This window comes from Filobasidium floriforme (genome assembly GCF_021052385.1).
Source record: "Filobasidium floriforme strain CBS 6241 chromosome Unknown HD553scaffold_15, whole genome shotgun sequence".
Classification (NCBI taxonomy): Eukaryota; Fungi; Basidiomycota; class Tremellomycetes; order Filobasidiales; family Filobasidiaceae; genus Filobasidium; species Filobasidium floriforme.
The window spans coordinates 320,677-344,520 of NW_025763636.1; the positions used below are offsets into that span (position 1 = coordinate 320,677).

Below are 23,844 nucleotides of genomic sequence, written 5' to 3' on the forward strand. Positions count from 1 at the left end.
TACCATATCGCAATGCTCACCGATCACTCTTGCTCAGCCAAACCGACAGCACAATAGCTACACGGGGTCGCCATCGGCTCCGCGAACCGCCACTTACGATTGGGAAGATGTGGATCTCTATTCGCTATAAAGGTTCCTCTCCTCCTTAAACAGGAAGCCACGAGCACAAGAGGAGGTCGGCCATCGGCAGGAGATTTGATAGGCCAAATGGAGGCTGAATTACAATAGCATAAGGGGTCGTTGAATACATGTAGGGGTCGATGATACATAGCATGTCGCGTGTCATATCTGGTCTCTAGTGATCATTCAGTTATCGTGGCGGTTTTATGCAAGCCCGAAATGTCCCGCTCCTTCTGAGATCGCAGTCAAGAGCTTGTGCCTGAGGTCTTCATAGCTCGGGAAAGACGGCAAGAGCAACTCGTTGAAGCAGGTCGCTGCGCTGGGGAGCACGTTTTCTCGATACAGCTGCAATGTCGCGGGAAATTGTATCAGTTGCAATCGTTCCGTAGAACACACGATTCCTCTTACTTTGTGGATCTGGAACGGCTGGATTCCGGAACTGCCCTGAAGCTGTGTGAATCCGCCCAGTGGGACTCTCGAAGAGGAGGTAACAAACATCAGGAACTTTGCCTTTTCCTCCTGCGAGAAGCTTCGCAGCGCCCTCCAGAACCAGGTGACCTCGGCGTCGCTGTGCTTCCAACCGTGAAGTCTACTCAAGTAGTACGAAGGTAATGGTTAGAGGTTGCAAAACGAAGCAAAAGACTCCTTGGCTTACTGAGTAGCGTTCTTCAGCTCGTCAACGTCGATTTGAGAGACCCCCGAAATCAAAACTGCGTGTGTCGAAAGTCAGCATTGATTTACTCTATAGCAAGCGATGCAATTCCTCGCTCACGTTCAAGCTGATCCGGATCAAAGACCGAGATCAATTTGCGGGGAATGATTCTGTTGTCACAGTGTGGTAGAGGTAGGATCAAAGTCTGCTAGGATCTCGCTGGATGCACGACCCGGACTTACTCGTAGAACCCCCCAAGGAACGCCTTGGCCTGCTTTTGGATCGACGTCTCCAGTCGGTGCTCCACAACCAAGCGGACATACTCGCCCTTGTTCTCCTCAGTGACAGGTATGTTGCTGCCACCTTCCTTCAAGTCAATCACTTTCTTCGCTCCGAACTCCTCGGTTTCGAGCGAAAAGTCCAGCTATGCAATGTAAGAAGTGGTAAGCGGTTGGTCTGAATGTCTTCTACAAAAATATCAGGCCCACCTCGATCACCCCGGTGATATCGTTGTTCAACATCCAGACCAGAGATTTGTGATACCTGACCAGGAAAAGTTGGTGAGTTACGTAGAAAGAAAGAGAAAAAAAATCGCCGCAGGACTTACTCGGGGTCCACGCTTTCCAGATCGCGTACATCCACCTTGCGTCCAAGAATTTGTTTGTAGAAGGCTCGGCTGAAATAAGCGTCCAACAAGCGTTGGCTGCGGTGCGCGTCTCGAATGTCAGTATAGCTTTAGAATCAAATGCAATTCGATACAACTCACTCATAGATAGCCTTGCTGTTTAGGCCCGAATGAGATCGATAAGTTAATGCAAAAGTACAGGAGTTGTTGGGCACTAGATCTAGACTTACGCGATGACCTTTCCGATGAAGCGGAAGTAGTCCAGATGGTCGCCGTTGCTGCACAGACGAACACAATTTCGCGCTTAAGAACAGCATGGCAAGCACAAAAAGATCAACTACTCACACCCAAGAGTGCTGAGACAGCTGATATGTGCCCTCGTCAGCAGCACAAGGCTCAAACAAGCCTGAAAAGCAGATGGAAGGGGTCAGCAATACATTGACACATATGCTCCCCTTGTCGAACCTACAGTATCCGGGGTTGAAAATCGACTGGGCCAACGAGCTGTACCATTCCCGCGTTACACCACCCGCGTCGACACCCTCTTCGCCAGAGAATTTTATGTTGAGCTTGCCATACTTCAAGGTATCGCCAGATTTGTTGAAGAAGGCCTTGTACGAGTCTTCGAATATGTGTTCTCGACGAATGTTAAGGTGCAGATGGCCACCTACGTCCCGACTGGGCTTCTTGCGAAGCTGTTGCATGAACCAATTCCTCTTGTTGTCGAACTCGAGGACTCTGGGGTTGAGGATGAGCAGCGAGAACGAACCGCTCATCAAGGACGGGTTGTTGCGAACCATCGTGTTCAATACCTTGCGATGACGACTAGTGAACACCACGAAGGCATCTTCCTCCGGTATCTCGCGCGGGCTCATAGGGGACAGAGCGACGGACCCAGCCCGCGTCCGGGTCGCAGCTGCCTTTGCGCTGCCGTATTTGCTGACCACCATGAGCGATTCGACAAGCGGAAGGAGCACCGTCGCGATGTTGATGAGCGAGTCTTTGCGCTCGACCACTGTCAAACACTTGCCCAGAACATCCCAAAGAGGCGCGAGGTGCATCGAGTCGAAGATGCCTTGGATGCGTTCTTCCTCTGCATCCAACGTTTTGGTGCCTTCGGCAATCGCGGTAACAACCGATGCATCCCAAGTCGCATGATTATGACCATCTTTTGGAGCATAGATGTAATCGATTGTCTTCAGGACTCGAAGGAGCTTGGTCTGTGCCGACGAGGCAGGGCTGAAGTTGCCCACAGGAACTTCTCGCTCAGATTCTGCCTTTTCCGCCTCCAGCAAGTCTCGGTGTAATTGCTCGAGATCCTTGCTCAACAGGTCACCGAGGCGTTGAGCTTGGTCTTGCAACTGAGCCGAGATGATCTCCTTGGCCGAAGGGATGTGCGTCAAGTTCTGTATAAGACTCAGCGTACTGGAGAAAGTCCTGCTTGAGCATTCCCCGAAAGTAAGGACGTTAGGCACGAGCTTCAGAACGTCCTCAGCGATGTTGGGAGGTGATTTGAGTAGACCAGCAGAGTCACTCAAAGCATCTCCGGCGGGGTCCCCTGACTGTTCGCCGGATGGCACCTCGGTCCCACTGTTTTCAGGCGCCGCATTTTCGATTGGCGCTTCCTCAGTATCGGGAGCAGCATTCGTGGTAGTGGACGACTCAGCGGCATCCGATACAGTCTGCATGTTTTCAGGCTTATCGGATGCCGACTTGGCAGGCTTGACCGACGACAGCTGTGATAGAGGCTTGGTCAATGTGGCCAACAACGCTGTGAGTGTTTCGGCCATGCCCGGAGAGCGGAAGAGACTCTGACGGTCAAGCAGCTTGAGAAGCGCGGCGATCGGGTATGCTGCCGCTGTCTGTTTCTCTCTCCCTTTGCCCTTCTTGCTCGATTTCGTACTGACGATAGGCATATCTTGCTCCGTCAAGAAGTAGAGCAAAACGAGCTCGTTATTCGTAGCGATGTGCGATAGTGCTTCGAATGCGCGTTGAGCCACAAACGTCGGAATGCTGTCGCTCTGTAGTCCTGCCAACATAGCGGCTGAGGACGTCATGGCATCCGAGGCACCCTTCTTCTTGGGTGTCGCCTTGGGTGTAGACAAAGCACCCTTGGTAGCCTTTGCAGCAGACTGTTTGTCGACATAGCTCAGATCGCCGGAATCATCCTGTAGGACACTAAGCAACATGCTGATGACATCGCTTCGGCTTTTAGTATTCTCGCAGAGGTTACTGAGTACCTTCAGGAGACGGTCCTTCTTGTTGATTTCGGGGAAGAAAAGGAGACGAACGAGAGCAGCAATACCAGGTTTGTCCAGAAGCTGTATCGTTTCCCTTGGAGCCTTCTTGTGCGGAGCTCCAGTCTGTGAGCCTCGGTGCTGATGTCCGCTCCCTTGCAATCGGTTTCGTAGAGCGAAAGCGCCAGATCTGAGACGAGCTAATTCGTCCCGGAATTGTTGGGCGAAAACAGGGTCGATGTTGGACAAAGCCTCGACATCATCCCGTGCTTGCTGTGGAAGATTGCGGAGGATCGCCTCGTGTTGTTGCTCCATGTTGGCAATATTGCGAATACGGGGATCAAGGTTCGCCAGGAAGTTTTGAAGATCTCCGATGTCTGGCAAACCCCTCATCAACTGCTGCGCTGCTCCAGCGTTCGGCAGCCCTTGACCCGCGCCGCCTCTGGCTTCTGCATTGCGCCTGGCCGCTTCGATAGCCTCCTGTTGGATGACTTCGGCTCTTATCTCGGGAGGTAGAGCATCGAGGAATTCAGGGCTGATCTCGGTCGAAACGGATGGCTGGTTTTGTGTCTCGGCTGCCCGGTTGTCCCTCAAATGCTGTGAGACGACATCAGCTCGCATATCTTCAGGCAAGGCTTCCAGGAATTCGGGATCGATGCCAGTATCGGTAATGTCAACCTCGGCACCGTGTATCATGACGGTGATTCTAACAGCCGGAGCTTCATCTGCAGACTCTGTGGCTGGAACGACCGATATTCAGACCAGACTACAGGTTGTACTTGCCATATTGAAACTTACCGGCGCCCATTTCTACGTCTTGAACGTTGCTTTCGCCTGTTTGGCTCGGAGGCTCCTGTGCCAGACGCTCCCGTTCGTCGGCCTCCTGTTGAAGACGCTGCCTCTCCGCTTCGGCTTCCTTCTCTGCCTTTTCTTCCTCTTCTTTCTTGAGTCTCGCCTCGGCTTCTCGCCGGATTTCCTCGATTCGCTCATTGATCTTCTTTTGGGTCTCACGAGCTGCTGGAAGTAGAGCGTTGACGATCCATCCAGTCAGGTTTTGCAAGCGCGCTCCCGAGTCGTAAGAGCTCATCAGGCTCTCCTCCTCTTGCCATCGGTTGATGGTGGGCAAAGGAATCGACGAGAAAGCTTCGACATCTACAGGCGCGGGCTCTCGCGAGCGGCGTGATGAGCCGAAGCGGTGTCCGCTATTGATCGGAATATCAAAGATATCTCCGGCCCGACCACCTTCACGATACTCGATTCGGATTAGCTCTGGTGTTCTGCCCCCAAGCTGATCAAGGAGAGTCTCGAGGGCTCTATGACCGTCAGGACCCTGACTTCCACCAGTCAGATGCTCGATAGACTGCAGTATGTCACCCAGAGCACCACCCGGATAATGCCGATGACCACGGCCCCGCGGGTTCTGTGCAGGGTTTGCTACGCCCTCTTGTTGCAACAGGGGATGAGAAGTGACGGACGCCACGGGAGCTTGCGGTGGATGCGAGCGGTGGAACGGGCCGATGTCTTCTGCAAAGTCGACCTCACGCGATCAATATGTGGGCAACACACAGTAGCAAGGTAACATGTCGCTCACCCATCAAGCTCATAGTGTTCTGCAGAGATCGATGGTTGCGATGCTGTTGCTGCGTGTCCTCTCGAGATTGAGTTCGGACCGGTTGGCCCCAGCCCCAGTTCAGCGTAGGACCGGTGTTCGTGTTTGCGCTGAGAGGATCTACGACGACAGTGTCCAATGCGTCCAACTCCTCTTCATCGTAGTCGCTCCTGCTACTCCTGAACGGACGAAGATCAGTATCGTTGCGCGGAAGCCGATCGAGTTCTCACTGACCTTTCGGACTGCTCGTCCTCCTCCATCTCGTCTTCAAGATACACTTCGTCGCCGGCATATCCCTCAGCTACAGCGTACGCAGAGGATGAGAAAGACCCCGTTTCTTAATTGCAGCGACAAACTCACCGTCGTCCTCGTCCACAATGTCGACAGCGCCGTCATCGAAGATGCCGTACTGATCCTCTTGACCTTGATCGACATTCTCGTCATCGTCCGGGAAAGCGTCTTCGCCTTCAATGTGATCTTCGTCTTCCATGTGCGCGTCCTGATAGATAAGCATCGACCCTGTCAGCCATCTGTGGTCTGATACGGAACAAGGCCGCATGCCTGGCGTACCCAGTGCTCCAGCTCCTCGTCAGATTCGGAATCGGACGGCTCTGTACCATTCTCGCTCTCGTCGTCCTATAAAGGCCAGCATCATGTCAATGCGGGAAAGGAGCCCCTTTCGGCAACACCGGCTCACCATTCCTTCCACTTCCTCGTAATGCTAAGTACAGGCAAGGCAAAGTTAAAAACAGGACTTGAACGAGGTAGACTCTGCTGTACGTACGTCAAGGTCGTCTTCTTCGTCGTCATCTCCCATGCCGTCCGAATCCTCGAGATAGTCGTCCATCTCACCACCGAACCTGAAATGACGGCCGTCATTCAGCGACGTACATGAGTCAAGATCAAAGTGATTTTACTCACATTCCCAGTGAAGAATTCCTGTACATGTCCGGCGCATCCGTGGACGCTTCGTCATCTTCCATATCTTCGTCCTCGCTTTCACTGTCAGTGGTCATGCTCTCGTCGTCCGAGACCTCCTCATTGGTCGGCTTCGCTTTGTCGGGTCGAGCCATCTTCATGGAGATCTTGGTACTGTAATTCCAACGTAGAAATGGACGGTCAGTAAAAGAAGGCGGGCCGTAGACGGTATGAGTGTGGAGCCCAAGACAGTGTCAACTCACAGGTATTCGAGAGGCTGAACGATGGCTGTAATTAGGTTCTTGACCTGGGGATAAGTGAGATCGATCTCGGCCATGGCGGTGGTAAGCATCGGTACAAAGCCTTTCTCGAGCATGATTTTGGCGATATGTAGAGACGAGTCGTCTTGACCTTTGGGCTGAACGGTAGGACGGGCCGTTAAGAGACGGTAGCAGAGTTCACTCAACGCCCAAAGTCGCCCGTATCTGAGGTTGAGAGGGTCCGTAGCGGTACTGATCTCCTTGATGGCTTTCGCAATGGTATCCATGACAGTCTTGCGAATAGTGACGATGGTTGAGGAAGCGTCTTTGATTGCATTGCTTCCAGTAGCATCGGAGCAAAGCGCGACAATGACTGCTCCAGCCCAGTTCGAGACATTCATCCTGGCCTTTTGTGCGTCGGTCACCTTGTCGCCACTCGCTCTCGTCACATCGGCGTCAAACACGATGTTGCACACATAGTTGTTGAGTAAGACCTGCAGTACCGGCGATCGCATCTTGTTCGCACTGGCTGCATCCTTTCCAGTCTTTCTACTAGGCTGCACCATGGCGACCTTGCTCTCGTTGTAGGATCCAAGAAGTTCCGTCAAGACCAGGAGGACGGCCGACAATTGATTTTCCGAAGACTGCTTGTTCTCGGAAGTCATCGCAGTGCTGTCTCCCGAAGAAGTCTGTGTCTTGTGAATAGAGAAGATCTCGTTGATCAAGTAATTCATTACTTGTTCGAGAGGAGAGCCAGTGGCAACTGTAGAATCTACAGGCGCCTGGAACGGGTCGTCGACTTGCATAGCCTCGGTCTCTGGCACCTGTTCGGGTTTAGTCTTATCCTCCGAGGTCATTGCTTGCGCATCCTGCGACTTCTTCTTGAGTGCAATCTGGTGCATGCCTCCTCTCGGCTCTGGCTCGAGGATCTCACAATCTGCGATAGCTACCTTCAAGAAAATCGCCGGGTCGCGCAACGCTACGGATCGCAAGTTGGAAACGAAGTGCTTGGCGTGCGCTGCGGTGTTTCTCGGGCGAGCAAACCACTGGTTGATCTCACGCTCAATGCAAGTCTCCAGAACCGCTTCATCTTCGATGAGGTGACGGCAAATAATCGTCGCAAACGCCATGGCGGAATGTCGACGTTTAGCGGGAGTCGCGAGAACCGCCTGGAACAACCCAGGCAATCCAGAATTGTCCAAAAACAGCTGACAAGACGACTTGTCGCGCGTCAATAATACCAGGGTACGCAGCACGGCTAGAAGCTCGTCCTCGTTCAGGTCTCGCTGCAGTAAAAGCTTGGTGGCGTATTCGAGCGACTCCCGCCGCGCCTCGTCGTACTTGGGACCGGTCATGATGTCGGTCGTCGCTTCGGTCCCTTCAGCAGGAGGTGCCTTGATGCTCTCGCCCCACATCAAGAGGCAGTCAACCGCTAGCAGCTTGGCAGACACCCAAGCAGGACGAGGGGCTTCGATCGCGTTCGGAAGAGTTCGCAGAGACTCTATGACCTGCAGCGATTTCTCGGACGTGACTTTGGTACCGAATGTGGGTTGATGGGCGATGACCGCGAACAAACGAAGTCTGGCTTGGAGCTTGGCATCCCTGTTGGACTCATCAGGCGGAAGATTTCTGATAGAGTCCATGACCGCCACGACAGAGGAGACGTCCTCCAGAAGGGCTTGGGCAAACTCGAACACCAGATCGTTATGCACCTCTACGAGTCGGATCGCGCGAGCCGGAAGGTCCCTGCGATACAGCTTTCTCCGCTGTTCGAGATGCGCCTTTCGGCCCTCTGCGACAGCTTTGGCAGCTACCTTGCGTGACGTCGAGGCCGGCGTGATGCTCTGATCAGACACGGCGTCGGATGATTGCGCTTCGGGATTGGCCGAAGTGCTCGATTCGACGGCCATGGGTGTGTCTACTTGCCCGTCGATTCCATTTTCTCCTTCTGCTGGTGCAGTTGCAGCGAGCTGGTGACCATGCTGAACGATATAGTACGCCGCCGACGGGAAGATGTTGTTGGTTCGCCTGAGCGAGATCTCAGCAGCATTGCGAGTGAATCCCATTTGGGTGAGCATATCGACATAGGTCGGATCCGGTCGAACATCAGTGGCTGGTGCCGACGCGCTGGCCCGAGAGGTAGGGAAGCCAAGAGCCGCCAAAGATGTGCTGAGACCGCCTGTGCTCGATGTAGGAGAGGCGCTGGCCGCGATCACTTGTGAACCCGGCAACGGTTCGATCAAACAGAGTGCTGCCTTAGTGACAATCTGTGTGATGGGCGAAGGGCAGGACTCGAGCCACTTGGCGCTGAAAGCCTGCCAGATCGGATCAGCAAGGTCAAGCCTGATCTTGATGAGGAACTCGAAAGGGGAGAAGTAGTCTTCCTGGTCGAGTTCCTTGTCCTTGGTCGTAAGGATTGTGGTCTGAGGCGATTCAAGCAAAGGGACTGCTGACACGAGGGTTTTGACCAAATCAAACATGACCTTCAGTCCAGCCAGTACTCTGAGGAGAGCTGCCATATCCTTCTTGAACAGCGGAGTCTCGATCAAAGGGTTCGGCCCCATCGCGGTTACTTGGCTCGTGAGGAGTTGACTGATGGCAGTGATACCACCCTTCTTCTGGAAAGCGATCAGCAGCATAGTCTGCATGCTTACCGAGGCAGTCCAACCCTCATAAAGCATGGCAGAGACTAGGGCGACTACCGCCGCTCTGCCCGCGACACTGAGAACGTCGAAATCTGACCCGGACGAATGATTGAGGTGCGCAACAAGCATGGTGGCTAGCTGGTCCGCAGTGGGGACCGAGTGGACACGATGAACCGGTTCAATCCTTCGGAACAGAAGCATCTTGATGACGCCTTGGAAGAACGTTGTCAGTTGAAGGGGGATCCGGGAGAATAGGTACTTGAGGGAGATGTAGTTTTCCGGCAGAGCCTGCGATTCGCCGCTCGTCGGGGTCTCGGAAGCCTCGTTGAGTCTACGGCTAACATCCGCGGAGACATCTGCCGGCGAAACAAGAGCAGTGGCCAAGTCACTCGAGCTGTATTCGACGGCTGGAGACAGGAGATTCTCTTCGACTGTTCTGATCTGGGTGATCGCTTGAGGAGTCGGCTTCGCAGGAGATTGCTTCACCTTCAGCCAAATGTTCTGCCAGATGGCCGCTCGATGCAGCTTGCCCATGTCGGCAATGAGAGTAGAAGAGCTTGCCGCTCCGAGCGCCATCAGGAAAGCGGTGGCCACCTTGCCGTGAGCGAATCCAACAGTCGAATAGAGACTGCTGAGTAAGCCGAGCAGATTATTCAAGCTGACCATCTTCCGGAATACCATGTTAGCCTGTTCAAGCTCTTCGGCATTGCCGGGATGCAGCAACCGAGTCGTAGCAGCCGTGTCGACACCAGTCGCGTGCCATTCCAAAGCAGGATTGTCCACCATGGCGGCCTTGACTGCAGACACGATGCCTTCTAGAACCTTGGTCAGATCGGCCTCGGCGAGGTTGCGGAACACTTCCTGCATGTGGTTTGCCGTATCTGTGGTCGAGAACTGGCTGACAAGACATGGCAGCCGGTATAAGTCAAGAACCAATTCGAGACCCCCTTGAGCTAGGAAATCCTTGGCGAGATGGGGGTTGTGAAACAAGCCCGACATGAGCTGCAGAAGGCCGCGGGAAATTTGACATGATCAACTAATAGAAAGGGATCGCGGCTTTCCGAAGATCACTCACCTGACTGCTCAGCCATAAGACCACATCCATGTGCATTTCGGTATCCTCTTCGGCCGGTGGCATCTCGAGAGCTGCTTTGGCTTCTAGAAGGGGTTCGCCCGCGCCGCTTTGAGCAGCATCCGGGAGCAAACGGTAATCCGCGACTTTGTTAATTGCTGCCCAGCGAGCCTTTTGTCCCATGGTTGCGAGCGTACGCAACATGTCAAATAGAGCTTCGTGAAGGACAGCCTTGAGGGGAGGATGATGCCGAGCCAATTCATCCAAGCTCGAGCCAAGGTAGGCGGCATTGTCGCGCTCTTTCAATACGTCTCGATAGGCTGGATTCGTAGGCGAATTCACCAGTAAGCGGATCAACTGAGGCCGGCTTAGCACAAAATCCATTCCGGCCTGATTCAGGCACAGTGCACCCAGGGCATACGGGATCGTCGAGATGACCTGCCCGAAAGTAGTGCAGTAAGCATAAAGTCTCTCGGGGATTACAAGATCATAGAACCCACCTCGTAAGAAGGGTATTTGTTGTTCTCGAGCGCATCATACATCGCCTCGGGAAGTTTCATCTCTTGGATGATGGGCAAAGATGTGGGCTCATTATGTACGAACGTGGCCGTAATGTTGATAGCTGCAGATTAGGGATTTCAGTTTGAGTTCTAGCAAGCGGGAGTCATGACTCTGACTTACCGATTGCAAGCACCGGAGCTCCGAGCTTGTCAGTATTCTGCAGTGTCCTGAGAAGAGACTTGGGCAATTCGGAATCGATAAGATTTCGAAGACCTTCTGTTGTACCCCCAGACTGCATCAATCGATGTATCGAGCGGAACATCAACTTGAGAGGGACGGTGCGCCTGAGCAGCTCGGATTCTGCCCAAAAAATGAGGGTTCAAGTTGCCGATCAAGACGTATGAGCACCATGAGACGCTCACCTGAGACGCTTTCTTCCATCATCGAAGGAGACAGCCACTTGTCTAGCTCGACCTACAACGATACACCAGCCGAATTCAGCAACTCCGCCAACGATCTGTTTCAGTCGAAACATACGGTGATCCGGGAATTTAGGACCTCCAGGCCTCCGGCGTTACAGAAAAGACCGAATACGTTCGGATTCGTGTAGATGATCGTGTCCATCAGACCGATGGCACGAGCGACGTACTGTGCGGCGGAGATCAGCTTGCGAAATAAAGCAACCTAATGGTCATATCTAGCTTACACCTCCATGAGCCGGGTTAGTATCCTTGATCAACTCGATCAGGGTCGGAATAATACCAGCCCCGATCAGCATGCTTCCGTGCGTAGGCGATACAATCGCCAGCGAGAAGAACGCAAGAGTCGCATCTACCAACGGGTAGGGAACGTCTGTATGCGTGGAAGCGGCGTGCTCAGGAACAAACCCAAATGAGACTTCAATATCGAAACGATACTGACCTTCATCGGTGCTCAGACGTTTGATAAGATCGCGGAAAAAGGTCATCAAGATGCCGTGCGCCACGTTGGCGTTCAAAGAACTGAAAACCTCGCTGCATTTGGTACGGTATCGCAGACAAGCGTCGTCGACCAATAGCGCCGCAGTCACGATCGAGTCCCCGACCCGAGAGCTGGGCTGGACCAGTTCTGCTAGCTGTCCGATGATGGTCGGCTCATGGAGGAACAGTTCAGTCTGTGCGACATCTTCATTGACAACGTGGACTATGTGACGTGATGACGATTCGGGATTAGCAGTCTTGTCCAGGTCGTCGAACGGGTTACTGTCACTCACTGTAAATCGACATCGCCGTCAATCGGATGGCTAGAAGTTGAGCGATGTGTCGCTTCTTCTCGGCCGTAAGTTTGCCTTCAGGCGCGGCGACAGCCATCATGCATTCAAGTCGACTGAGAATCTCGAAGTGCACGTCCTTCATATCGTTGCCCTGTAGCTCGGGATGCTCCTTCAACAGCTCCGCTAGGACCTGATGAGGGGTCCATTTCCCGCTCTTTGCAAGGTCGGCGAAAGCTCCGCTGAACAGGGACAGCTTCGTCAGACCGTCTTGGTTCGTGAACGCATGCGACCACGGCGTTTTGGTGACCGTACCCGCGCCAGGCGAACTGGGACCTTGAGCGGGTTGCGGTGTCGAGGGCTCTGCTCCAGCGAGGGTGGCAACTCGTCCTTTGTGTGCGGGATTCGAGCTGCTGGCTTGCTTTGTCGGAGTTTCAAAGGGATTGCTAGACTCGGATGTCTTGTTCGCTGCAGGAGGCGAAGTGAGCCTCTGCTCCTGCGATCCGAGACGTAGCTCCGAGGTCGGTTGAACCAGTTCCTTGGTGTCAGGCGGCGCCGACGAGCTCTGAGGTTCTCCAGAAGCAGAGATCTGAGTGGGGCGATAAAACTGCGCCTGGATGTGAAAGAACGAATCCGGCAAGTTGATCGATCCTTCCGAGTCGCTCGAACCGCCCTTCTTGTCTACGGCTTGAGCCAACTGAAGCAAGCCCCATCCGTTTTCCTTCAAGCGACCCCAAGATCCTCCGGCGGTCGTCAACATGAGAAGCCTGCCCTGGATGGTAGCATTCTCGTTCAGCTCGAAGCTGGTGACATTCGAGTACTGCTGAGCCGGTCGATGCAGCAGGGCAAGAACGGCTTGTAGGACGTCGAGGTCGCTCGTCGACATCAGCTCGCATAGTCTCTAAGAGAATTCATTAAAGGGTCAATATGTCAGTGTCATGCCAATAGCTGCGACCAGAGAATCTCGCAAGACGGATACTCACATCATAGCTAGCAAAAATCTTCCTGCTCGTGGCATTGTCCATGACCAGCTTCTCCACCCTCAGAATCTCCAACAGCAACTGCTTGTCTTCCTCGGCAAAGTCTTGAGACTGAACGGTGTCGACATTGTATTGACTGATCTTTGCTTCGTAAATGGCGTCAAACTTGTCGAGGACCGGCACCCAGTGATGCATGTCCCCTCGAGGGTATTGCCATGGCGTGTTGTGCGGCAAAAGCTCCTTGAGCAGCTGATGAAGCTTTTCATCTTCACAATCCTTTATCTTGTTGATGAGACCAGCAAGATCGGGATGCTATATAACGGAAGGAAGAGTATCACGCAGTAGGGCATATGAGACGACCGGTGGGTTAGCGGGCGAGGCAAATGAGACGATTCCGAAGCCTTTTTCAGACTCACCAGGACCCCGGCCTTTTTGGTGTTGAGTCTTTTGACCTTCATGGTAGCATCTCAAGTTCTACCAGAAGAATTTGTGCTCGGAAAGGTTGTATATGATGGCAGAGAGATCAGGTCGTTCATGTCATACCGAAGGTTGTCAATCGATAGATCATGATCGCAGGAGAGCGGGAACGAGGGTGACGAGTCGCGGACAAGGGATCGTTCTCAAACTCCGCTTAATGCGTAACGTGAAACGATGCTTCTCGCAAAGTTCGTTTAGGGACAACCCGACAGACCAACTAGACCAGACGATGTCGCACCATTCGACAAGAGCTCATCAGTCAGGAGAGAGGCAGGCGGACAGAAAAGACACATTAAACAGGAGCGCGGAAGTCGCCGAAGTAGACAATGTCATAATATCATGCCGGTTACAAATAGGATCGAAGTTAAAAAACGATACAGCCAAGCACCCAATCCAGTCATACCACCGTCAAGGGATAGTAAAGATAAATTACGAGAGGGAAGGGGGAAGAGATTCGTTCATGTTCAGACCGGTTTGTCCAGTTGAGATATTCGGAAAAAGGTAGTTACGAAAGGGGCAGAAAGACTCATCCACGATATTTTGCCCTCCCATTTCGTCGAGAAGATCAGATTTGATCGGGGGCCGGCGGGTCTTGCATTCCATTGGTGTTGTAAGTTGTTTGTATGGGATAGGGACGGATAGGCTATTCAACGGAATCCGTTGGGTATATGAGGTCAGCCTCCATCGATATGAAGCCCTGGCTCGTTGCATCTCTCTCGCTTCCCTCTTCACGAGCATTCCCATAGAAACGCGAAGGTTCGTGTCACGGAGATGGAAAAGTCCGGTCCTAATCTTCCCTCTGACCGGCAGCGTTGAATTTGTGCTTGCCCATCTTGTCGTACGAGGTAACTCCTTGACCACTCCCGACGACTCCAACTGCAACATGGATCATGAACTTAGCTGATGCCGTAGATTCACGGTAAATAAGACCAACCTTTCCCTAAGTCAGGTCGAGAAGCGGATTAGTGCGGCGATCATAAGAGCGATTAGTCAATACGAGAGGCTCACCAGTGGGGTTGTCGGGCGTTCGGAAAATCGATTTGCCTTCCAGCCTGAAAAAGCCAGATGCAGTATTTCGTCAACGAACAGACTCGGAAAGGAAAAGCCGCAAGAGCATAAACTAGCGACACCCACCCTCCGATCTTGTGTCCCTTCTTCGCAGCCTTCTTGCCGAAACTCTCCCAAGCGCTCTTCTTCTGCAAAGTCTCTTGCGTCTTTTCCTTCTGCTTCTCCGCCCACTTATCATTCTTCTTCTTCCTCTTCTCCTTCTCCTTCTCTTCCTCGGCTGCAGAGAGCTTTCGCTTGACTCCTCCAAGCGTCGAAGGGGGGGCCAGTTCGAGGGATTCGGCGGGTTGTTCAGAGATCGGTTTGAGGCAGACAGCGGGGAGGGTGATGGGGGTGGTGTAGCCCTTGAAGATGAGGGTGTAGGAGAGATTTTCGGAAGGTCCAGAGATGGCCGTTATACGGGCTGGGTACCTAAGAAATGCCCCTGATTGAGCCTACTGTGCTGAGATACTACTCGTCAGCATCTTTTCGCGGTACGTACCATTTCATGTCCTTGTACCGCGCCGAAACTTCATCTCCCGCCTTGAAACCCTTCTCCTTCGATTTTCCCTTGCCCTTGCTTGAACCCTCTGTCACACCTGCCGCCTTCGTGCCAGACACCCCAAGAGCTTGTTTCGTCAAATCGATGATCTCCTCGAGTTCGCCTTTGAGAGTGGTGAGCTCGACATTGCCCGGATCGGCCTCGAGCGAGAGCTTGACCTGTGACAGCTGGTATTCGTATGCTTCGAGTTCTGCTTCCATCTTATGGCGTTGTCTCGTGTAGTATGATCTCGTGGTATGGTATGGCAGGGTACTATCAGATGGTGGCGGTGGAGTGACATGTACTACGAAGATGTCGAGGCTGATGATGATGATGGTGGTGGTGACGAGTGGTGCGCTTCTATTTGGCACCGACGCGCTCGAAAGGAGTTGTTGTTGTTGACGAATATGGCCAGCTTGTTGTTGACAATTCATTCTCTTTCGAGGTCGATCGGGATTTCCTCGTCTATCTCTCTTACGATTACCACAGCATCCTGTTCACCAGTAGCACGATGACGGACAACCTGTATCACCTAGAAGAATGCGTAAAGGCGGCGGAACAATGCGTACAAACGGTCAGTTCTGACCATCGGATTTGACCGACTGGACCGGTGTATCCTGACGAATTTCTATCCCTTCGTATCATGATTCTGTTTGCATTTGCAGCAAGACCGAGCCATATCTCAGCTCGCAACAGGGATCCGAGATTTGCCTCGTTTAACGGCGATTCTGCACAACGAACGGGTAAGCTAATCATCCGAATTGCAATCTTATCATATCGATCTTTTTGATCTTGTTTGTGGCATTCGTTTGCACCATAGCATTTCCTACTCCTCCCCGAGCCCCTTCTTAGACAATACAAGGGAGAGCTCGCCGAAGATCTTTCTCCGCAGATTGACACTCTCATCGACCGGGCGGAAAAGGCTATATCTAGGCATGAGAAACGAGCGGGAGATCTACGACAGACTGTCAGTGTCCATTCTCTCTCTGCTTTCTTGTCCTTGCTGCACTACCCGATTCAAACCATCTTATTCATACCATATCTCTCATTGCCCCGACTATGCAGCTTGAATTGGTGAAGAACTCATCGCTCGATCCAGCCACTCTCCCCTCAAGCACCAACTCGACTTCTACCATCGCCCAATCGAAGCCCAACAGCTCGGCTCGAAATCCAGGCAAGATTCCTTTCGACATGAAACAATTGGACGCGGCTCAGAAACGCAGATTCATCATGCTCAAGGGCAAGAAAGATCGGCTGGAGAGGGAGTTGAGCAAGCTGAGTTAGCGAGTTATAGGTGGGGGCTGGATACCTTGAGTCTTGGTTGGGGGAGGGGAACCAAAAGCGCACGCATTGATTCTCCGAGAATCGAGTTGTAAGATTTAGCGGTTGTATAGAGCTAAAGATACCGAATTTATAATCGCACTAGACAGTATCTGAAAACCTTTCAACAGCCTCTGTCCCCTTGAACAGATTCGATTATGTAGATACAGGATTCGATACCGAACACCCTTACTGTATGTCCTATTTCAACTTGCTCCTAGGATAACGCGTAGATTCTACCTGGTCCCAGCCTTTCCTTTGGCATTGCCACCGAGATATCCTCCTTGCTTCCTAACCTCGTCAAAAACGCTCTGCACGATGCGGCTTTCGGCGAGGTTGCACCGCTCGGATTCGAGCTTGCCATCCCTAATACACCTTGCGACCTCACTGAGCGTGATAGGAGACTTGTTATGAGTAACCTCGTTCTGGATTGCGAAGCATTCGTAGGGACAGTGGACCTACTCGGCTTGGTAGTTCATCCCACGGCCAGCGCTTTCGGGGACAGGGTGCGAGTGATGCTGGGTCTTGTTGGCATCGGGGTTGGCGTTACCCTCACCTTCCGGGTCAGCGTCTTCCCTGTTAGCCGGTTTGGGGGTGATGGTATAGCCCTCAGGGCGGAAGGTAGGGACTGCAGAGAGATCTCATGTTTAGCGAAGGATCGCCCGGGTAGTCTTGGTATACCAGTGTAGACTCACAATCAACAGTCAACTCTCCTCCCTCCATCTGAACGGTGACACATCTCTCCAGGTTCATCTGCGTTTCGATGCTCGTTGTGCAGACGGCGGTGCCGACATCTTTCCAATCTACGATCCACGTGGAAGACGCATCCACGCCTGTACGTTCGTAGATCCTCATATGACCCTTGACGGAGGAAGGAGGAGCTCGTTCCTTGTTGCCCGGGTTCTGGTGCAAAATCATCATGACCCAGACCTGTATTAAGACGGGGTTTCGAATCAGGTCAATTGGGTCTGAGTCGAGTGCGTATATGAGCGCCCCTAAAGGCAACGAAGATCGACGCAAACTGACCATAGGGTATGGGCCGAGATCCAATAGACCACCACCTCCCAATTCGGCGGCAATCATACGGTTGGTCTTTGCGTCAAGCTCTACCAATTACCAAATCGATCAGCATAACAGCAAAGGTATCGGATTGGACCTCAGAGATACCTACTGTCCGGCTCGATGTTGAAGGCCAAGTCGGCAAAGCTGTCGGAATAACAGTTGTTATCCGCCGATCAGCTTGACATTTAAGCCGCATGCGCCTTCAATCCTACTCACACCCTTTTGACTTTACCGTACTTTCCGCTGAAGATCGCATCCTGTACAGCATAAGCGATCGGGTGCTGTAGACAGATTATGTTGTACGCAAGTTAGCGGCCCATGGCATCAACAACAACAATCGTCATTCCAGGAAAATACTTACGAACCGAGTCCAAACGGCTTCCATGAGGAAGAGGTTCTTCTTCTTGGCTAGAGCGGTCAACTCGTCCAGCTCCTCTACATCGAATGTAAAAGGCTGAGGGTACAAAGCGATCGTGTCAGTTCGAGCAATGCGCGCTTCTCTTGAAATGTTCTATAAGCTCACCTTTTCGCACAAGACGTGTTTGCCGGCATTCAAGGCGTCCATGGTGTTCTCGTAATGATAAGTGTGCGGGGTACCAATGTAAACGACGTCGACTTCGGGATTGGCGAATACCTCCTCATAAGTGCCACCCTGAGCGCCCTCTTGAAGGTCCGAGGGAAGGACAGCCGAGATGAACTTGTCCGCTGACTCTTTGGAGCGAGAACCGACGGCCTTGACAATGTGCTTGACATCGTTGGCGTCTCGTCTGCCGGGGATGCAAAGGTGGGTCATAAGTCCTCGTGCTAGTGATTGGTCGATAACTTCGTCGACTCACCCAGCAGGATCCAGTACAAGGTCCTGGTCGATAGATAGAAGAACAACGTCAGATATATCCCGCCTAGCTCCTCGCCCCTAGAGCTCGTGTCAACATACCTTGGTGAACTGAGTGGAAATGCCACCTTTCCATTGCCGAACAGCAGGCAGAGATGCGTCAGCCTCGATCGATCGAAACGGCGAGTCTGTTCTGCTTACCAGTCGCGATAATCCCCCAACGTAGTTCGAATGGTGCCATCTTATTGATATTCCCTGTCTAGTGTCTGAGTGCTCTGCTTCACAAAGACCTGAAGTTCAAGTGTCCAAAAGGCAAAGGTTGGTTGTCTCTGTGTTCCTCTATATACGGAACGCCGGACGGGGGTCACGTCACGGCTTATTGATCGGGCCGAACTGCTTCCGGCGTTTCCCCGGTTAATTAAATCCCTCCGTGGTCAAGTATCAGATCCGAAATCCAAGATCCCTATTCGAGAAGTTAGGGACTGCGAAGAAGATGGCAAATGATCGAGCTGAGTACAAGTAGAAGGCCATCCCCATAGCCTGGGACTGGTCTCCTCTGTGCCATGCTGAATTTCGATACATGATCGTACTTGCCCGGGTATACAGTAAACACATCGATGCGCCCTACTTCCCGACCCTATGCTATGCTCAACGGACCGCCTTCAAGCGCACCTGGCTCCCTTTCGACTTCTCGCAAACGGGGCAACTCTTCACCCTCACCCGTATAGTTGCACTATATGCCAACTTGGCTCCCAAATTCTTCGCCGTCGCACGGCCTGGCCCGATGTTCCGATTCCGTTCGTCGGAAGTGTAAAGAAAGTTGGCCAGAGGGTCCGGTCGTTCGGGCAATTCGATGGTCTTGTCAGGCAAGGCACAGGAAGCGTGGACCATGTGCCGGCAGAGGTAGGCGAGAGCCAAGGGGGCGGTATCAGGATCGCCGGGCTTGAATAGGTAATCGTCGCAGATAAGACAGCGAGAGTTGCCTGATCATCAAACGGTAAGCCTTTAGTCGCATGCGATTCATTTCCTCCTTTCGCATTGACCTACCTGTTGCGAACGCTCCATTGGTCTGACTTCTTTGCAGCTGACTTGCATAAGAACTGGTATCTCCAGCCAGGATTTTCTGACATCCCTCGAGCAATGAGACCTGTAGATTCGAAGCTTGAAGAATCTTGACGAGAGCGTCCTTGAGCCCGGGAACCTCCAGATCATCCTTGATCCGACGGATGATACGCAAGGGGTTGATATCCGCTCCAGCGTTTTCTAATAAGCCTCGCATAAAGGCTGAAACACGCATTCCTCGTTCAGTGAGTTACGGCTTCTCATCAAACGCGCACAGCTAAACTTACCCGGCTTGCTTTCCGAGTAACGTAGCAGATCTTCCCACAAGTCTTCATCCGCTTGTTCCCTCGCAAAGTCGATAGCCTGATTTGCCGCTCTCGTCAGCCCAGACAGTCACGAATTGGTGTTTCGAATCGCGACTGACTCTTTGCACATCCCCCAGCCTCTCAATGATGAGCATCAAAGCCTGTTTATTGTTCCCCATCCTGCCCAGCAGGAATACCATTTCTGGGACGAAATCCCTGCCTGTGCAAATCTCGTAGGCCTTTTCCAGGCTGTAGTAATTGCTCGCTCGTAAATAGCCCATGAGCTGCGAATAGTCGTACTCTGCATACAACCGGACCTGCAGCATCGCAAACGCAATGTGATCAAGGACCCATTGCAGAGCTGGATGGTCGCAAGGGGATCCGACTCACCTGAAGGTCGCTATACTCGTATGCCAAAGATGGATCTTTACGGAACAAGCCATCCAGGTACATGTGAAGGTATCTGGGCCGTTCTTCCAGCTGAGTTACCACCCGGTTGATCTGTAACAAACACACTTGGTGGAATCAGCGGACGTTGTTATGGCCCATCTTCGATTTGGCGTACGGGGATTGAATATGTATGCTCGACTAGGAGAGCGATAGCCTGTCCATGCCGCGCCGTGGTATGACCTTCTGTCGATGCGAGCGCCATTTCTTCCTTTTCGTGTTCTCGATCGACAATGGGATGGTCGCCGTTGTCGACAATGTTTTCTCGATCAAAGTCTACCAATAGGAGGACCTGGTCTTGAACGGCGGAGAACAGATTGTGCAAACTGATAAACTCAAAGACCTCGGGTTTCCGAAGTCTGATGAGGAAGGGCAAGGCTTTGGCCGGTTGATGTTGGGCGATATAGCTGAATGGACGTCGAGTGAGCGAGAAGAGCAGTTGAAGAATGGACAAGATCGATTTACAGTTCGGCCAGACATTCCATCAATATCGGGGATGCCGGAGCAGAGTCCAACTCTCCCTGCACAGCGACGATGACGGCTTGTATGTCGTAAATCTCGATTGGCCACTCCTTTATGCGATTTAGTAAACCCTGAAGCGTAACGAAATTTCAGCTTCCTTGGTACATGTATAGCTCGCAGATTCGACCGAGACGTGCCTCCTTGTCGTGCGTCAAAAAGTGGGCCATGATCATGTCGTAGATAAGACGAGCAAGCCGAGGCGATTTAGTTGGCACGTACGGAATGATTGTCTAGAGGGACAATCCGAGACATATCAATAACAAGCGAAGTTGAAACCTGCGACATCTTGCTTACGGGAAATTGGCCCCTCTGAATAAACAGGAAAATCCAGTCTTCCCAGATCTTTCCGTCTTGGCCAAAGACTTTAGGACAAAGCCGCGCGGCCTGCTCGTATGAGCCTGTATTGAAACCCGGTCACACCGTCGTTATTGCTTTTAAGTCGAGGGGCCCGGACCTGTACAACTCACCTTCATCAAACAGATGCTTGATATATTTGACGCCGATAGCTTTGATATCGAGACTCTCGCCATGTTGTTCAACAAGTTTTTCAGCGGAAGAGAGTGCCTCTTCGAAACGACGTTGATCGACCAGCCAGTTGATATGATCGACCTGGTCACGTGGCCTGGAGACCACAAGGTCTTTAGGGCTGACAACGAGGTACACCTCGTCTCGGGGTCGGCCAGAAGGCATCAAGAGGTAATCGTTACAGCCATAGAGGTGATAGTTGCTCAAACTCAAGGCATCCGAAGATACTTCTTCTCCCTTTCTCGAGATGATGCGCAGCTCTGGCCGATTTGCAGCTTTACGCCGTTGCTCCATGGGGTTCTCCGTCGCTTCGTTGCTGAAGGTATCTGGAGCGACATACGCCAGTACGAGGAAAGCATTGTCGTTCTTGTAAGGGCAAATGCCAGATATCATGCGGTCGACCCGGAAGATTGCGGTGATCTCGACTGTGAGCGTGACCCCTCCAGTCACCGATGCAGGCCGTGGTCGCTCTCGTATGCGAGCAATCTTGATATAGTCCGCCCATGCTACCAATAACGTCTTGTCATCCTCCCAATATAGTGTAGGCTTGAAGACGTCTGCACGTGGACTGTTAGCCGGCCGGTCGATATACGCTATCCGTTGACTTGATGATGTGTCGTAGATTTTGATTCCCTGGTCAAGAGGAAAGGTTATAAACGACTTTTACTGATGGATCCCAGATGAACGCTTTCAAATACTCACTTTATCGTTTGCCCAAGCTATCAGATTGCCTCGCCATTCTATAGCCCATATAGGCCCTTCGCCGGAGTGCAATACGGTCTCCTTGTGGCCCAACCAACCCTTCTCATACATGACAAGTGTTCCCGCCATGCCCCCACAGACGAAAGCCTTGGTCGACTTTTTCGCAAAATTGGGCTCGAGGGCAACAGCCCGCAGAGGTCGTTTCTGGTCGAAAGCGTAGATCTCGGGAGATGTCGAAGACCGGATCACCACACGACCTGATTGTGGCACGAATGCTCGAAATATCAGCGACAAGTCATGGTGAAAGAATTTCGATTGCATACGCACCCTCCATTGATGCAGTCGCTACAAAGTCGCTCTCTTCGTCGATCTTTATATCAGTGATCGAAGCGCCATGTGGACGGTACGAGTTGATCTTGCTCCCCTCGTACGTGAGGATATGCACCATGCCATTATGCGTTCCAAGGGCCTGGCACAAGCTCAAGTTTCGGCAAAAGAAATAAACGCTTTATATTTCATCGTTTACTCACTATATAGCGGGAAGAGGCAGCTAGAGCCGAGGCGGTGTCTTTGATCAGGATTTCAGATGATGCCGGTCCCAGCCTGGAGTACTTGAGCGATCTGCGTAGAATGTGCATAGGGTTTGTTGGATACCTGCCATGCATCTCAAGCACAAAAGCAAGCTTACGGTTCTTCTTCCTCGTCTTCCTCATCTTCTTCATCTTCTTCCTCACTGTCAGACCCGTCCTCATTCCCATTCGTATCTCCTTCGGCATCATCCTGTTCACTGCCGGTTGCAGATGCAGTATCTTCTTCCATCCAATTTCCACCTAGGCCACCCTTACGTTTCGTAGCTAGAGTATTTGATGCTTCCTCATCCGATTTCTCTCCCTCGTCGTCGTTGCTCATGCTGTCGCTCTCTTGCCCTTCGACAGCAGGTGAGTTGTGTTGAGCATATGCCGCATCTACCCCTTCCGCTGGCATCATCGCAGCGGTATCCTCCTCTTCCTCCTCATCGTCGGAACCGCTATCATTATCTTGATCTTCTGGCTGCTGGATGATCGCATGCTCGGTACTGGTCTGGTCTCCGATTTGATTTCGTTCAGGTGTGTTTACCTTACCGGACTTTACGATGACCTTGTCAAGTGCCATGACGACGGTTGCCGAAGGATCCTCCTGATCGTTGCTGGACCCGTTTGCCAGCTCCTTCTCGTGGCTACTCATCTATAACATATTGAATGGGCTATTGCATGACAAGCCTATCAAGTGGTTGCGTGGTTATGGCAACTTGGGCGATACCTCAATGTGACGTGCAACCTGCAACCTGTTGATGGTGTCGAGCTCATACTCTATAGATCTATAGAGCAGCGGAGATGACGATCTCGAGGATGAGATGCGGATGCAAATACCACCCAAGCCACCGAGATTGATTCACGCGAGCTGGGCACATCTTCACCCTTGTCATACCGTACTCTCAACGATCGGCATCACACTTGTACACATAGGGACTTGCTTCAGAGTCTTCACTTAATTTCCAACTTTCAGACCACTCATTGAGTTATCCTCACGCATGTCCGACTCGGTCGAGCCATTGATCTCGCGACAAGCAGTAAAGAGCGCAGACCCCGCTTGGACCAGACGATCTACATCGATTCTTTTCAGGTCACAAAGTTCTCTGTATTCGTACATACCGAATTGTGCTTCAGTCCTCTTCATAAGCCATAATCGAACAGGCATTATGGCAGATTCACAGATGGTACGAAGTTGGATCCCAACAACGTTCGTCGAGTATACGTCAGACCGATCGTTCCAGAATCCCAGGTGGTCAACCTTGAGAAGGGTATTCGCTTGTTCTTGTCCTTGTCTGCGGTGCTCCCATCGCTGCATACAGCTCTGTCGAAATTCGGCTGATGATCCACCCTGACTGTGCGAGAAAGAGTACGTTGGTACGTAAGAACGGTTGAATACCTCCTTCGGGTAACCCGAGATCCACGTGAGTGATGAGTGAGGATGAGTCGGAAGGTCATACATATACGAGTGGGTTCAGGGTGGTCTGACTCGAACACCGCGGGAGGGCTGATAAGGGCACATCTAACCAAAGCCTATCGGCCCAACTCGTCGCCCGCTCTTGTGCGTT

General features: G+C 52.3%; 5 protein-coding genes across 5 annotated transcripts; 1 reads left to right on the forward strand and 4 right to left on the reverse strand.

Annotated features, from left to right (window-relative positions):
- Positions 1-178: 178 nt before the first annotated feature.
- HD553DRAFT_297687 (uncharacterized protein) lies at positions 179-13,376 on the reverse strand. Its single transcript, XM_046178556.1, has 29 exons — positions 13,285-13,376; positions 12,872-13,180; positions 11,892-12,789; positions 11,561-11,821; positions 11,346-11,491; positions 11,177-11,287; positions 11,062-11,113; positions 10,820-10,999; positions 10,639-10,760; positions 10,142-10,576; positions 6,425-10,068; positions 6,165-6,335; positions 6,028-6,103; positions 5,941-5,964; positions 5,814-5,879; positions 5,604-5,742; positions 5,478-5,544; positions 5,226-5,422; positions 4,433-5,158; positions 1,867-4,374; positions 1,743-1,803; positions 1,628-1,675; positions 1,539-1,553; positions 1,380-1,475; positions 1,261-1,315; positions 1,015-1,196; positions 893-942; positions 776-830; positions 179-709 (listed from the first exon to the last, which is right to left on the reverse strand). Exons 1-29 carry the CDS (start codon positions 13,324-13,326, stop codon positions 325-327), a joined length of 11,121 nt encoding a protein of 3,706 aa, XP_046035410.1. The 5' UTR covers positions 13,327-13,376; the 3' UTR covers positions 179-324.
- A 280-nt stretch (positions 13,377-13,656) lies between these two features.
- On the reverse strand, positions 13,657-15,194 carry HD553DRAFT_313845 (uncharacterized protein). The gene is made up of 5 exons (XM_046180274.1): positions 14,892-15,194; positions 14,480-14,821; positions 14,354-14,397; positions 14,280-14,285; positions 13,657-14,221 (listed from the first exon to the last, which is right to left on the reverse strand). The coding sequence occupies exons 1-5, from the start codon at positions 15,149-15,151 to the stop codon at positions 14,133-14,135; spliced, it is 741 nt and encodes a 246-aa protein (XP_046035411.1). The 5' UTR covers positions 15,152-15,194; the 3' UTR covers positions 13,657-14,132.
- Positions 15,195-15,397: 203 nt separating this feature from the next.
- On the forward strand, positions 15,398-16,320 carry HD553DRAFT_313848 (DASH complex subunit Spc19). The gene is made up of 4 exons (XM_046180275.1): positions 15,398-15,504; positions 15,596-15,673; positions 15,751-15,897; positions 15,996-16,320. The coding sequence occupies exons 1-4, from the start codon at positions 15,442-15,444 to the stop codon at positions 16,212-16,214; spliced, it is 507 nt and encodes a 168-aa protein (XP_046035412.1). The 5' UTR covers positions 15,398-15,441; the 3' UTR covers positions 16,215-16,320.
- On the reverse strand, positions 16,321-18,427 carry HD553DRAFT_297692 (uncharacterized protein). The gene is made up of 11 exons (XM_046178557.1): positions 18,346-18,427; positions 18,247-18,272; positions 18,149-18,171; positions 17,836-18,079; positions 17,674-17,766; positions 17,529-17,593; positions 17,422-17,456; positions 17,277-17,356; positions 16,946-17,180; positions 16,713-16,878; positions 16,321-16,637 (listed from the first exon to the last, which is right to left on the reverse strand). The coding sequence occupies exons 1-11, from the start codon at positions 18,383-18,385 to the stop codon at positions 16,487-16,489; spliced, it is 1,158 nt and encodes a 385-aa protein (XP_046035413.1). The 5' UTR covers positions 18,386-18,427; the 3' UTR covers positions 16,321-16,486.
- A 116-nt stretch (positions 18,428-18,543) lies between these two features.
- HD553DRAFT_62253 (uncharacterized protein) lies at positions 18,544-22,855 on the reverse strand. Its single transcript, XM_046184364.1, has 15 exons — positions 22,829-22,855; positions 22,396-22,757; positions 22,238-22,328; positions 22,035-22,176; positions 21,708-21,964; positions 20,948-21,638; positions 20,775-20,878; positions 20,618-20,710; positions 20,424-20,551; positions 20,077-20,365; positions 19,902-20,012; positions 19,631-19,828; positions 19,494-19,569; positions 19,192-19,428; positions 18,544-19,127 (listed from the first exon to the last, which is right to left on the reverse strand). The coding sequence occupies exons 2-15, from the start codon at positions 22,692-22,694 to the stop codon at positions 18,793-18,795; spliced, it is 3,051 nt and encodes a 1,016-aa protein (XP_046035414.1). The 5' UTR covers positions 22,695-22,757; positions 22,829-22,855; the 3' UTR covers positions 18,544-18,792.
- Positions 22,856-23,844: the final 989 nt, after the last annotated feature.

Bases quoted from the DNA above. Each gene is read 5' to 3' on its own strand.
- HD553DRAFT_297687 (XM_046178556.1), bottom strand. From the start codon at position 13,326: ATGAAGGTCAAAAGACTCAACACCAAAAAGGCCGGGGTCCTG. The intron at 10,577-10,638 runs GTGGGTTCTATG...ACTTTCGGGCAG, and splicing joins ACAAATACCCTTCTTACGAG to GTCATCTCGACGATCCCGTA. The intron at 710-775 runs GTAAGCCAAGGA...CTACTTGAGTAG, and splicing joins GAGCTGAAGAACGCTACTCA to ACTTCACGGTTGGAAGCACA.
- HD553DRAFT_313845 (XM_046180274.1), bottom strand. From the start codon at position 15,151: ATGGAAGCAGAACTCGAAGCATACGAATACCAGCTGTCACAGGTCAAG. The intron at 14,822-14,891 runs GTACGTACCGCG...GGCATTTCTTAG, and splicing joins CGGTACAAGGACATGAAATG to GTACCCAGCCCGTATAACGG. The intron at 14,398-14,479 runs GTGGGTGTCGCT...TGGCTTTTTCAG, and splicing joins AAGGGACACAAGATCGGAGG to GCTGGAAGGCAAATCGATTT.
- HD553DRAFT_313848 (XM_046180275.1), top strand. From the start codon at position 15,442: ATGACGGACAACCTGTATCACCTAGAAGAATGCGTAAAGGCGGCGGAA. The intron at 15,674-15,750 runs GTAAGCTAATCA...TTTGCACCATAG, and splicing joins CGATTCTGCACAACGAACGG to CATTTCCTACTCCTCCCCGA. The intron at 15,898-15,995 runs GTCAGTGTCCAT...CCGACTATGCAG, and splicing joins CGGGAGATCTACGACAGACT to CTTGAATTGGTGAAGAACTC.
- HD553DRAFT_297692 (XM_046178557.1), bottom strand. From the start codon at position 18,385: ATGGCACCATTCGAACTACGTTGGGGGATTATCGCGACTG. The intron at 18,273-18,345 runs GTAAGCAGAACA...GGCAATGGAAAG, and splicing joins TTGGGGGATTATCGCGACTG to GTGGCATTTCCACTCAGTTC. The intron at 17,357-17,421 runs GTAGGTATCTCT...GGTAATTGGTAG, and splicing joins CTTCAACATCGAGCCGGACA to AGCTTGACGCAAAGACCAAC.
- HD553DRAFT_62253 (XM_046184364.1), bottom strand. From the start codon at position 22,694: ATGATGCCAGCGGAAGGGGTAGATGCGGCATATGCTCAACACAACTCA. The intron at 22,329-22,395 runs GTAAGCTTGCTT...CATTCTACGCAG, and splicing joins GAAGACGAGGAAGAAGAACC to ATCGCTCAAGTACTCCAGGC. The intron at 19,128-19,191 runs GTAGGTCAATGC...TTTGATGATCAG, and splicing joins CAATGGAGCGTTCGCAACAG to GCAACTCTCGCTGTCTTATC.